General features: G+C 45.1%; 1 protein-coding gene across 1 annotated transcript in view; it reads right to left on the reverse strand.

Moving 5' to 3' along the window:
- Nucleotides 1–13,128, reverse strand: part of GPATCH1 (G-patch domain containing 1) — a 49,521-nt gene that overhangs the window by 19,477 nt on the left and 16,916 nt on the right. Inside the window, exons 2-7 of the mRNA XM_019654475.1 lie at nucleotides 12,925–13,022; nucleotides 12,266–12,324; nucleotides 7,338–7,580; nucleotides 6,186–6,333; nucleotides 3,446–3,525; nucleotides 859–1,083 (exon numbers count right to left, since the gene is read on the reverse strand). Of these exons, the coding sequence (XP_019510020.1) occupies nucleotides 859–1,083; nucleotides 3,446–3,525; nucleotides 6,186–6,333; nucleotides 7,338–7,580; nucleotides 12,266–12,324; nucleotides 12,925–13,022 (853 nt within the window). The remainder of the gene's footprint in view (nucleotides 1–858; nucleotides 1,084–3,445; nucleotides 3,526–6,185; nucleotides 6,334–7,337; nucleotides 7,581–12,265; nucleotides 12,325–12,924; nucleotides 13,023–13,128) is intronic.

The following is a 13,128-nucleotide window of genomic DNA, read 5'->3' on the forward strand; positions in this document are numbered from 1 at the left end:
CAGATAGTTTCGTTCATCTAGCTGCTGTTGAGGGGAATGGAGTGCAGAGGGCAAAACGAAGACTGATCGGGAGGGGCTGCTGCAATAGGTGAGAGTAGACAGGCATTGAGACAAGGGGGAGGCAGCTGAAATGCAGAGAAGTAGATGGAGTCCCCACGTGTATTTGGGGCAGAAGAGAGAGGACTTGCTGATAGACTGGGCAGGGCCAGGGGAGGGAAGGAAAGAGGAGAGCTAAGAATTAGTAATCCTACGTTTTGGACTGAGCAGTGGGTCACTCGTGGTACCATTTACTGAGAAAGGGAGGACTGGAGGAAGAGCAAGTTTGGGGAAGGAAGAGGGAACCACGAGTTCTGTTTGGGTCTATTATATTTCAGATATCTGTTAGGCTCCCAAATGGCAAGTTCAATTTCATCTCTCACAGCGGGTCTTTCTTGCTCCAGCCTACAGGGGATTCTCCACATTTGTTCATACTTTCAGATGCATTCATTCCTTTTCAGCTTTCAGAAAAAGAGCTACGGTACCCTTATCCCCTGAGGAAAAAATCATATGTTCCCCATGCTGTGCAGAGAAAGGGAAGGTACCCAAGTCCCTGGTCTCCACTACATTCCTGGACAATTATTAAAAGTCTGAAAACTGCTGAGCTTAAGACAAGAGTTGTAATTTCAATGGCACAACTCAAACTGATGGTGGGAAAACGAGTCTTAAGAAGTAAAAGATGTACACTGTTATGTATGCCATTCACAATAAACTATTTTATTTCCACAGTTTGGGAATGCAAAATCATGAAAAAAAAAATGTCAATGGGAAAACATGTTTCCGTTTTGATTTTGATAACTCAGATTGCTATAAATGATTTTAATCTTCTCCATTGCACATACCTTGAATAGGTGTTTCTCCTAGCAACTCTCCCCTCTTGGAGGCATTCAGTTGGTGTCTACTATGTGTCCCTGAGTCTTGTACTGGCTTTCCAGCTGACTCTGATAATACTTGAAGTAAGTGGGAGTTCTCTGAGGTTGCAGCTATCACGGGTCTGAAATAATGCACCGGTCGATAGTCTCTTGGCAATTCAGGTGGTGGATAAATCTTAAAAAAAATAAAATAAAAAAGCTCAGAAAATACAGGCTGCAAGATGATCATGTTTGATTTAACCAAGAAAACCTGTTACCTCTGAGCATTAACCCCAGCCTTTCCTAGGCTAACATTCAGCAGGTAGGTAGCACTGGGAACAGCCTGTCCAGGGACTTAAGCCAACATCCATCCTGCATCCGGAGGGTCACCAGAACTGCACTGTTCTAATAACCAGACATTTTTAATATTACCCCTGTCCACTTCTACAATGATAATATGCATGGTTCATATGATGAGAACAATAACAATAGTTAACACAATTTACTGAGTGGCCCATGTGCAGAACTGGCCCACTGTAAATCAGAATATTTAAAAGAGTGCAATTCAAGGCGTAGAAAAAAATAATAACTCTAAATAAGTTACTTTTAAATTCAGAATTTTTTTTTCTGGTTATGTTTCAGTTCCAAGTTGGAACTCCAGGCCTTATTTTTTGACCTGAGGTATTTTTAATTCCAAAGCTGACTGAACTGAAATTGAAATATATTTGAGAAATTCAGGTATCCATGATGGCAGAACACATAAATTAAATGAAAGTATTCGATATTTTTTAACTATTGCACTAAATGGTCTCTCTTGCTCTTGGTCTAACTAACATATATATTCATGGACAGTCCTATTGAAGCTGTTTCCTAGATTTTTCAGCGACCTGAAACTCTGAACTCCATAACTGGTGAAGCACTAGGCGCCCTCGGGCAGAGGTCTCGGCCCCAGCTGCACACTGGGCTCGCCTGTAGCTTCTAACAATAGCGATGCCTGGTCCCATCCACAAAGTTGGCTACCATTGGAGTTTCCCAAGCTTCCCGGGTGTTTGTAAGGTTTCCAGGTGGTTCCCTGGCATGAGTCCCTGGCATGACAAAAATCCATGAAAGAGTGCTATGATCACTGTTAGGAAATCTTTTCTTTTCTTTTTTTTTTTATCATCTTAGCCTGACCGCCTGCTCTGAAAAACACAGACTCCCCAGTCAGCCGGCAAACACTCTCATGTTACCAAGACATAAAGATTCAGGGGTGCATGGCAGAAAGGAGGGGTGTGTACACACAACTCTTCTTTATATCCTCCATCAGATTCAAAGCATTTCACAGAGGCTGAGTTTTTAACCACATATCTAGAAAACTTGCCTGGCTGTGAAAGGCTAGATGGACACAGCCCTCTGAGTTGTTCGCCCTCAAAGCCCTGCTCCAGCGAGGAGCACGTCGGGAACCCCGAGGGCCTGTCTCTCCATGTATGGCACTCTGCCCTACAGCGAATTTGTCTGTCGGGCACCCTCACCGAACAGGAGCTACCTGGGGGCCAGGACTTAGTCTTCTCTATCCGTGACCCCCTGAGCTGAATGAGTACTTCTCAACCATCTTTATGCTCCCCTTTCACACATGTAAAAAACTCGCATTCTCCTTGACATATTTGACATTTCTAGTAAAATAGCAGGTGTGCACAACACTGTTTTAAAAATATTCTGCTCGCTATGACAACACATTTACTATCACCACCAAACCAGTCAAAGCCACTGTAATATCGAATGTACTTCCTCAGGCATCACTGCTCCTGGCTGCCCCTGTACTGAAGAACCACAGTACTACAGAAGCCACAGAGGTAGTTAACAAATGCTTACTGAAGGAAAAACAAAAAAGCCCGTTAAAATGTGGAGCACCCTAATAAAAAGGCTGCCAACAAGACAAGTGGCCAGGTGCACCCCTCCTGAGCTCCCAGCGCCCACAACTAACTTGTGATGCTTACCTGGGAACATGTGACTCTGATGAGGGTCAAAAGGCACCATTTGGCCTAAGCTGTAAAAAAAAATCACAAAAATGGGGCAATGTGGCGTTCTCTACCAGAGTTCTCCACCGTGGGCTTTGGCCCACATGCACGCGGCTTCTGTCCCTTCTGCTTGCCAGCCAAGGAGCCCAGGGGACCTCGCCCACGCCAGTGAACACGCTTCACAGCATTCAGGAATCAGGACTGTGGGTCATTGAGACTGTTTGGAAGTTTTCTACTTTTCCTTAAGTTACAGTATCCCTAAAATTGTATCAATTCCATTCTCCCACCAGTTTCTACTGTCATTCTTTTTTTAGTGGAAATAGCCACTCCCTTGAAGTTTGGATTTAAAAATTAGCAATTAGCTGTTTTGAATACAATGTGGCTACTGACTGACATTTCTAATACAGATTATGTTCTCCTGGACGATCACTAGTGGCTAGGCTGGTGCTTTTCAGAAAACGGAATTCAGAATTTACTTATCATTCCAGTTGTTAACATGACCCAGATTACATAGTAGCAAAAATTTTAAGTACTAAACCAGTGAAAAAAAGAAATTCTTACTTTCTTAGAAGATAAAGGTTTAGAAGCCAAGGAAAATCCATCCAATATTTTGCCAACGTAGCGAAGAGCTTTCTCTGTTTCTACAAAATGATGTCATTGATTAATTCCAGCAGCACAGGTTAGAATAAGACAAAAGACATCAGTTTTTTATCTCAAAGAACACAAATACTACATGTTATACATGATATCACACAGAGATAGCAGTAAAGGAGGAAAGAACGGCACGTAAAGCCCTCACACCTCTGTTGACTCTGGCAGCCCAGCCCAAACCACTCACAGCTGATTGGGCTGCCCAGGACCGAGGATATGGCCCTCCATGGCAAGTATTAATACCTCAGCACTGTTTTTAGAAAAAGTGCCCGAGATCGTAAGCTAAGGGGCACCAAAGAATATACTCTGAAGCACGAGCATGGATAAAAGTAAAAATCATAACTAAGAGGGTCATTTCTAAGATGAGGTGAAGAGCCATGGGAGATTACCTCCCATTTCCTTAGCAACCATCCAAATAAGGCACAAAAGACAATACAACGAGGTCAGCCCATAATCTAATCTTAGTACAAATTAAAAGGTACATTTTGTCTTTTTCTCAAATAAAATTCTAACAAGAGATAAAAGATCACTAATTCAGCAAACAAAATGACCAATGCCCTCTGACTTGGAGCCAGGGATCCTCTGTTGGTTGCAGTCACAACCCCATCGACAAAGGCTCTTTGATTATCAAGGCTTTCCAGCACATAGGGGTTCAGTCAAAAATCCATATGCTAGGCCAGCCGAGGGGCGCGTTGGTTAAGAGCTGGCTTGGGACGCCAGAGAGCCCCAGTTTGGATCCCACATGAGGGCCAGTGATACTGCCCTCTGCAGCTAAGATGCTGAACAACAGCTCAACCTGGAGCTAGGCTGCTGTGAGCCGCCAGCGACAGAATAGGCTGCAGCCCCTGCTGCAGTGGGTTGCCATGGGCTACCGTGTGTAGCCAGCAGCCAGCGTGAGCGGCCAGCAGCCGCAGTGAGCGGGGCCATCCAGAAGCCGGCGACTGATCTGCCTCGCCTGGGGAAAGTGCAATGATGGTGCCAACTTGGGCCAGTGAAGCAACGTCCTCCACAACTAGACTGAAGAACAAAAGGATAGCAACTTGTCTGTTCCCCTTCCCCCAATTCCCCAGCGCTGTTCCCATCCCTCAATTCCCCAATAAAAATCTTTAAAAATTTATACACATTTTAAGAAAGGAAAAAACTATTAAAATTGTAATACTCACTATATACTGATAAAAAAAGATGAACACAAGTCATGTGTATACCTGTTTTTGGCACCCCAGGTATAATGATAAAGCAAAAAAATATTAATGTAAGCAAAAGGAAGAAGATAAAAGTAGTGTAATTACTACCCCGAGGTAACACCAACTAATATTTGTGTGCACACCCTACCAGCAGCTTGTGTGAAACCCTTGGTTCTTTTTGTGGTGATGATGACAGCGGCCACTCACACTTACAGAGTGCTTGCCGTATGCCAGGCACGTTCTAAGCCCTTTATGTACATTAAAATCTCCATGGCATGGGTAGATTTTGTTACACAAAAATGCTGAGCACAGAGAGGTTACATAGCTTGTCCAAGGTCATGGCTGATAAATGGGGAGCCAGGACTGAAACCCAGGCAGTCTGTCTTCAGGGATTGTGTTCACAACCATTAAGCAAACTACCTCTTAAAAACTGTTTTATACCTGCTTTTTCTTTTCCAGAAATGTAAATGAGCATCATTTTGGAGAATGATGCTTAGATTATTTCAACATGTATGTTTTAGATGTATTTTACAAAAGTTAGACCAAACTTTATCTGACTACAGCTGAAAGTGTCTGAATCAATTGTTTTATCTCAGCTCTCACCTCCTTACTTTATTTAGGTGGTTGTTATTATTGTAACTGAAGAATAGTAGGTGCCATTTATTTAGGACTTGAGGCGGGTACTGCGCCAAACACCGAGCTATATCTTTTAATCCTCACAATAACCCTCAGAGTGGATTTTATCCTCACTTTACAAATGATACCCAGAGGTTACAAGCCTTGCCCAAGGTCATGCAGCTGGGCAGGAGAGAGCTGGGATCCAAATCTAGGTCTGATGGGCCCCAAATCACATGCTAGTACCTATGCCACACGATCTCCTCCCGATAGCTTTTTTGGAAAGACTGAAAGACTACTTAGAACCACAGGATCTGAATTACTATAGATTCTGACTTGAAATTCAAGGTATGTTGAGAGAATGCCCATGTCCTCGCCCAACAAGAGTGCCTTCAGAGCCAGGGACCCCCGAGCTCCCTCTTGCTGCAGGCTGTGTTCCTACCACTGGTCACCACACCTCGGCCTTCTGACCTGCTGCTTGAATTGGCCTAGTCTAACCGCCGGCCCAGTTCCTCGAGCTGAAAGTGCTTCCCTCTGACCCAGTGCCAGCTCTGACCTGCAGCACGAGCACCCTTCCCCCAAAGCGGGGCCTCCCTTGATTCAGGACTCTTTCCCCTTCCTTCCTTCGCCCTTGCTTTACCAATCGGTTTTGGCTTTACCCCGTCTAAATCCCACCTGTGTCTTACTTCCCACATTGGGCCTCTCTTCTCCCCACTTTGTTGCTCACCCTGCATCTTGGACCAACAACCCCCTACTCCATGGAAGCGGATAGTCCAGTGTCAATCTTGCAGCCCCTTCTCCCTGATGCCCGGACACTGGTCCCGCCATCAGTCGCGGGTCTGTGGAGTTACCTTTCTGACTTTGATATTGCTTGGGTGCTGTCCAGCCATACAGCCCATCTCCAGGCTCCTCATCCTTCAGAATGGTGTCATATTTGGATAAGGTTTCTGTGGCATAGATATCATCATCTTCCTCTTCCAGGGCACCAACACCAAAAGCCTTCAAAAACGAAGTTTCCAACAGTTTTAGGGTATGACTGCATTGAAGGATAAAGCTACTTTAAGGATGTAATTGAACAGACCACATTCGCACTGTACGATCACCAAGAGACAGAAGTGAATGGGAGACCCAGACGGACACAGGCTCAAGTCCTTTGAAAAACAATGACCAGAAGCAAATGCCATGTCTCCGGTGCGACGGCCGTTCTCCAGACCCCGCAGCAGCTACGGGTCTGGGTCCAGGTATGGGCAGAGTGGAGAACACATGCAAGCAGCAGTACAGGAGGAGAAACGGGGCCCCCAAAAGGAGGGAGGCAGAATGTGCTCTACTGTTTAGTGTGGCCTGAGATAGTGCGGGTGACCAGGGTCTGAAGACCACCACTACTCTAATAGCTGCTGTAAGAACTCCTAATCTTTGTGGGAAACAGCCTCCAACAAGCATCACTTTTTGTTAAAAGAACCCAAAAAAACACATGTATGAGAAAGAAAAGGGTATGATATTTTCTAACTGTAATTTAGGAAAGAACCTCTGAATCAATTTGCGAGAACAGGCAATCAGTAAAAGTTCTCCATCTCCTCAAAGGTAAAAAAGCAAATCTCCCAAAAGCTCCCAACGTAGGGCTGGCAGTACTAGGAAATAGTCTGAGAGGTAGTGAAACTTGGACCTCCACTCGGAGAGGCAGATTACAATTCAACTTCTAACTGCTCGTAAATCAAAGGAGTAAATGGTTTTCTGTTTAGCCCCACAAGGAGGTGGAAAAGCAGTGCTCACTCCTGGGAGCACACAAACTCCACCAAGAACATAGGTCACAGGGTCTCAGGAGTACATGTTAAAAACAGGAAGGTATGCTTTACACGTCTTCAGAAAAGATCCTAGGACAACACATAACCACTTCAAAGTCTTCCTGTAGTCGATGAATAGTGAGTGCCTACTAGAGGGCAAACATAAGGAAAGTATTCTCATGTGTTGGTGGTTCCATGTTTACAAAACAGGAACACTTTTACCTGGCCTGAAATGCCCAATTTTCTTCCTTTATTCACTCCAATATCTCCAAGAAGATTACTGGTCCCCGCGGGTCCCCCACAGAAAAGATTAAAAGGCTCTTCCGAAGTCCCAAACAACGCTTGGTGGGGATCCAGGCCCTTGTACGCCAGTCCGTGTACATTATCTTTAGGTGTGAAATCCACAGGCATGACATCTTTGGGTGCGAAGGTCACATTTTCTGGCAGGTAGTCATTATCTTCATCCTATTTACAGTATCACAAAAAATAGAATGAAGGTGGGTCACTACCTGGCGCAAAGCAAACCCATAAAATACCATTCTCAAGTGCAGTGATTAATTCCAAACAGAATAATTACCAAACTCAATTCCGGTATTAAAAATCAGGGCCGGCTGAGTGGCTCAGTTGGTTAAGAGCTCGCTCAAGAGTTTGAGCTCTGAGCAANTCTTCGTCCTTGGCGTGAGTGAACCTGGAGGACAAGGTCGAATGGGAAGACACATACAGCCGAGCTGCCTGAGAAAACTCATCCCGTTCGCGGCCTCGCTCCCACTCTGTCATACTGGGGTCCAGACAGTGTTCCAGAGCATCTACGGGACAGAGGACAAGAAAGTACTTCATGCTTTGGGGGAAACATGGTGCGTAAAGGAGAACATCCTGGGGCAGCCGGTTGGCTCAGTTGGTTAGAATGCAGGCTCATAACACCAGGGTTGCCGGTTTGATTCCCACATGGGACACTGAGCTGTGCCCTCCACAACTAGATTGAAGGTAACTACTTGACTTAGAGCTGATGGGTCCTGGAAAAACTCATTGTTTCCCAATAGAAAAAAAAAAAGGAGAACATTCTGGTTTTTTAAGAGCATGGCAGGGAGGTACTCAGCAGGAAATATTGCTTGCTCCCTCAAAATGATGCTTTTATTGAATTCTACCTACTGCGTGTATCAGAGAAAAACACCTGGGAACGAATGCTTGGTTAAATCTTCAAAGCAAGGAACCTGTTACTACTCCCAGTGATAAGTTCATCCCAACTATACTCCTAAGTTTTGACAGAGAAACACTCCTTTCTCTAATTTAATTTTTTTTTAATTTAACAAATAAACATTAGGGGGTCTGGATTCTTAGTAGGGACTTCAGGCACAGTACACAAAGACCTGTTTTGAAAACCAAACCCTGGGGTGGCTGGTTAGCTCAGTTGGTTAGAGCACAGTGCTCATAACCCCAAGGTTGCCAGTTCGATTCCCACATTGGCCACTGAGATGCGCCCTCCACAACTAGATTGAAACAACTACTTCACTTGGAGCTGATGGGTCCTGGAAAAACACACTGTTCCCCAATAAAAAAGAAAAGAAAAGAAAACCAACCCCTCTCATTTGCTGACTACCTCTTGTGAGGACTACGACGTATTAGAGTAAGCCCTCTCCTCAGTCTCGCCATATTTATTTCCTTCATAGATTACAGAGTGAGTTTTTCCTCCCCCATGTAGTGGTTCAACAGCCAACTCTCTTTGTAAGTCAATTTTTAGACTATGATTTAGGGTTGGATGATTAGGACCTTGAGATAAGGTGGGAGATGACCTTGTTCTCTTGGTGTGAAAGGCAATGCTTACAGAAGCCAAGCATTTGCAAATAGTAAATGGTCTGTGAGTCAGCCTTAGCCACCACCAAACATGCTCTCTACTTAAACAGCTATCGTTGGACCCCGAGATACAGAGAAACACAAGTTAATTGTTCTCGCTTTCTAAGGTCAAGAGCCAGAGCCTGGAATCTTTGCACTGATCATAGAAGGATGAATCAAATCACTAGCAGATTCAACTTTCAATCTCAGACTAGGATTAGAATAGCAAGAATGCCGTCCCTGGCTGAGACATGGGAGACCAAGGCCTAGCACCCACCTTTCTGACCGCGTTTCATATTTACTAAATACTCTTCGTATCGTTTTTGCTTTTCTGGATCTTTGGCGAAAGGTTTGAAGTTGCTGGCTTTTGTGATGGCTGTCCCACCACTCAATGCCATGTGCCGAGAGCCATGTCCGACGTCAGGAGAGGCGGGCTGAGGTCTGCTGCTTGAGGCATTCTGGGCCAGGCTCCTGGCCTTGAGTTGGGCTGCTTTAAGGTCAGTTGCCTGCTTCATTTCTTTGATTCTCTCTTTATCTTTTGGGGACAGAAATTCTAACACAGAAGTGGCTGAACCTAAATAAAAACAACAATAGGAAGAGATGAAAAGTATCATAAGACAAATACGTTTACATTTCACTGTATAGACATTTTCAATATCACAAATGTATGTAATTGGAGATCAGTATTTTACATTTAGTGTTTCATCTGCATTCATACTACCCCTGTGAACTAGATAGTAATATAACAAGACTCCTATTTGATGGTTGGCAAAAATGGAGTTGAATACTTGGAGGTTTATTGGGCCAGTGTGGTCCCAGAACAAGGAAGCTGACATGCTGAACTCCGGACCACCAGTCTGCGGTGGCCTCCATTTCCACAGTCCTGACCAGCACAAGCCCCTGTTCAGAGCACAGCTGCCCATCACGCACTCACTCCTGTCACACATGCTCACTGGGCATCCACTCCATACCAGGCACTGGCCTAGGGCTGGGAGGACAACGCAGAAAAGGTCCTACTCTCATTAGTGAGGGACAAGGACGTTAAAGAAGCCAAAAATCAGCACCAGAGGATTGATACAAGAGGACTGTGGGGAAAGAAAGGGGGTGATGCGAATGAGGGTAATTTAGATGAGGGCTGGTAGTGGGGTTGGAGGGGGAGATAGCTAGCTTATATGGTGGGCAGGGAAGGCCTGGAAGGGCCCTCTAAAGACATAATAGTTGAGATAAGTTCTCAGTAAAAATAAGGAGCCAAAATATGAGGTAAGAGCAGAGGCAGAAAAAGCAGCAAACATAAAGGCCCCGGGCGACATCATGGTTGGCAGATCATGAGGGAAGATCATGAGGTTAGACTGCAGGGGGTTAAGGCGAAGTGGCACAAGATGTGGCTTGAAAGGCGGGCAGGGCTGGATCCAGANTCAGAAAAGTCAAAATTAAATTCTTCTCACTTAGCTGGTGTTATGAGGTCATCAAGCAGAGTGGCTCCAGGAATCGGGGCAGTGGCAGCTGCTAACTGCCTGGCCTTCTCTCGTATTCTATCTCTGGTTTTGGAGGCAAAATCATCTGTGGTAACAATCGCTTTCGGTGCTATCCCAAATTCACTAAGATCCTTACAAAAAAAAAAAAAGTCAAACAGAATTACTTACATTATCTGGAAAGTGATTAAACATGATACATCACGTAGCTTTATTCTTTTAAAAAAGGAAAGTTAAAACTACACAATTGACTTAGGGATCAGAGGAGCGGCTGACTTCACTCACTAATTTTGGGACCCTCATGTAAGCTAAGGCCAATGGCCAAGGCTGGGGGCGTTATAGTGGCTACTGGGTGAGGCCACAAGGGCACGGACAGGCTAGGAAAACAGGAGTAAGTACCGCATTCTTTTCAGACAACATCGCAAAGGTCCGTGTGAAGGGAGCAAATCGTAGAGTCACAGCCAACAAGAGCATTTACTGTGGCTGCCTGTCCAACAGCTGTTGGCCCGCCCTCTTTCCACACAGAGCCCTGAGGTTGTCCAGGCACCTGCCTTCCTCTGCACCGCCATGCACCTCGGGAGCGGTGCCCCTGGTGTGTGCGTGCTGAGGCTGGGGCCGGGTTAGGGAATGGGCTTCATGTCTTATGTAAGCCATTGATTTTGATCCCATGTCCCTGGCCAAGGACTGCTTTAACAATAAGCGCCTAAAACAGTCTGTCCAAGCAGATGGGAGTGAAAATCCACTGGAGGGTTTATGTGAATGGTTTCTTTGCTCTAAACAAAAGTTACCAAGAAGAAAGTCCCGGGGGCCGGCCGAGTGGCTCAGTTGGTTAAGAGCGTGAGCTCTGAGCAACAGGGACACCGGTTCGATTCCCACATGGGCCAGTGAGCTGCACCTGAGCTGAGTTGCCGCTGAGCTGCCAACAGGTGGCAGGATGGCTCAGCTGGTGAGAGCACGTACACTGTTCCCCTTCCCCAATTCCCAAAAAAAAAATCTTAAAAAAAAAAAGTCCTTCCCCCACTGGGTAATGTCCTCCTGGGTGTGCCACTGGAAATGACTGGGTGTGCCACTGGAAATGACTGCAGCCCCCTTGCAAGCACAGAGAGAGCTAGTGTAAGGACAAGCTTTCATGCAGAAGATGACTGAGAAGAGAATCTGGGGCCATGGTGACATCTAGACTTCTTGTGACATGAGACATGTTTCCATACGGATTATACTAGTCAAATAGGAAGGGGGCCTCTCCTTGTCTCTTACCTGCAGCCTAAAGCATGCTGACGTAAGTCTTTTATTTCATCTTTATCACAGAAGGCTTTGTGGCAACCCTGCTTGGAGCAAGTCTATCAGCACCATTTTTCTAACAGGCTCAGATGATGGTTAGCATTGCTTGGCAATAAAGTGCTTTTTAATTAAGGTATGTATTGTCTTTTATATGCATTGGGAAAACAAAAAATTCATTTTTTGTTCATTTATTGTGATATTCGCTTTATTGCAGTGGTCTGGAACTGGACCCGCAGTATCTCCAAGGTATGCCAGTACATGACTTTCCTCTTACATCTTTTTTTTTTTTTTAAAGGGCGTTGGAGGGTGGGGGGAGCAGGGCGCAGCTCACAGTGTCCCATGCGGGGATCGAACTGGCAACCCTTGGTNCCTCATTTGGGAAGAGCACAATGATGACAATACCAACATGGGCCAGTGAAGTGACATCCTCCACAACTAGACTGAAGAACAAAAGGACAGCAACTTTTGTTCCCCTCCCCCAATTCCCCAATAAAATCTTTAAAAATTTCACATCTATAAAGTAGCAGATGCTGCTGTGCCACAATGAAGGTCGGCCACCCCATGCCATACCTCAGAGCCTTCCGACCCTCCAGGGGGTAATGCACAGCCATAGATTTTTACTCCAGGATCTATTGAAGAGATTTCAAACGCATCAGTCATAAGCAACTAAAAATACAGAAAGCCAACTTGCTGACACTCTTTAGACGTACATGGCTACGCTTGTAAAAGGTGCTTCAGCTTTAGGGTGGGAGACAGATCCCTCAGAAATTATTTTCGCCAGCCCCTGCCCCACCCACACTCTGGAACGATGCACTCAATGAGTAACCACTACGTTGCCCCAGCAACGCAGAGAACCCGAAAAACAAATTATTGCTGCCTCCTAGAGTTCAGTCTGACTAGGGTGACAGAAGGCAAAGAATAAATAGAAAATAATCATGTTAAGTTGTGATACAGTTTCGACAGAAGTAGGAAACAGTTTCGTGCTGCTAGTGGGAATGTAAACTATTGGGTCGTCAGGAAAGTCAAGACGTATTTTTCTATATGTTTCAATGCAAAAATGCGTCATGACTTTCCTGACGACCCAACAGTATAACTTTTCCAGAAAGCTACTGCACATTACCAAAAAGCCTTAAAATATGCGCATGCCTCTGAGCCAACAACTTCTTTTTCTAGAAACATGTAGCCATTAAAAAGTATGCTGTAGAATTAATGACAATCAAATAACCTACCAGGTTTTTGTTGACGTGGTTTTCTCTTTACTCGGGGGCCAATTCCTTGTCCTTCCTTCCAACCCATTTTTCTCAGCAATTCAAAACCAACAGATAACCTAGGATATCAAGGCATTGAAAATGAACCGCTTTTTACAACACTAGCGAACAACAGGAAATGAGCAGCCTTTGAGTTCCTGCCCAGCTCATACTCGTCATGCCTGA

This window comes from Hipposideros armiger, unplaced genomic scaffold, assembly GCF_001890085.2.
Source record: "Hipposideros armiger isolate ML-2016 unplaced genomic scaffold, ASM189008v1 scaffold_224, whole genome shotgun sequence".
In the NCBI taxonomy this organism is placed as follows: Eukaryota; Metazoa; Chordata; class Mammalia; order Chiroptera; family Hipposideridae; genus Hipposideros; species Hipposideros armiger.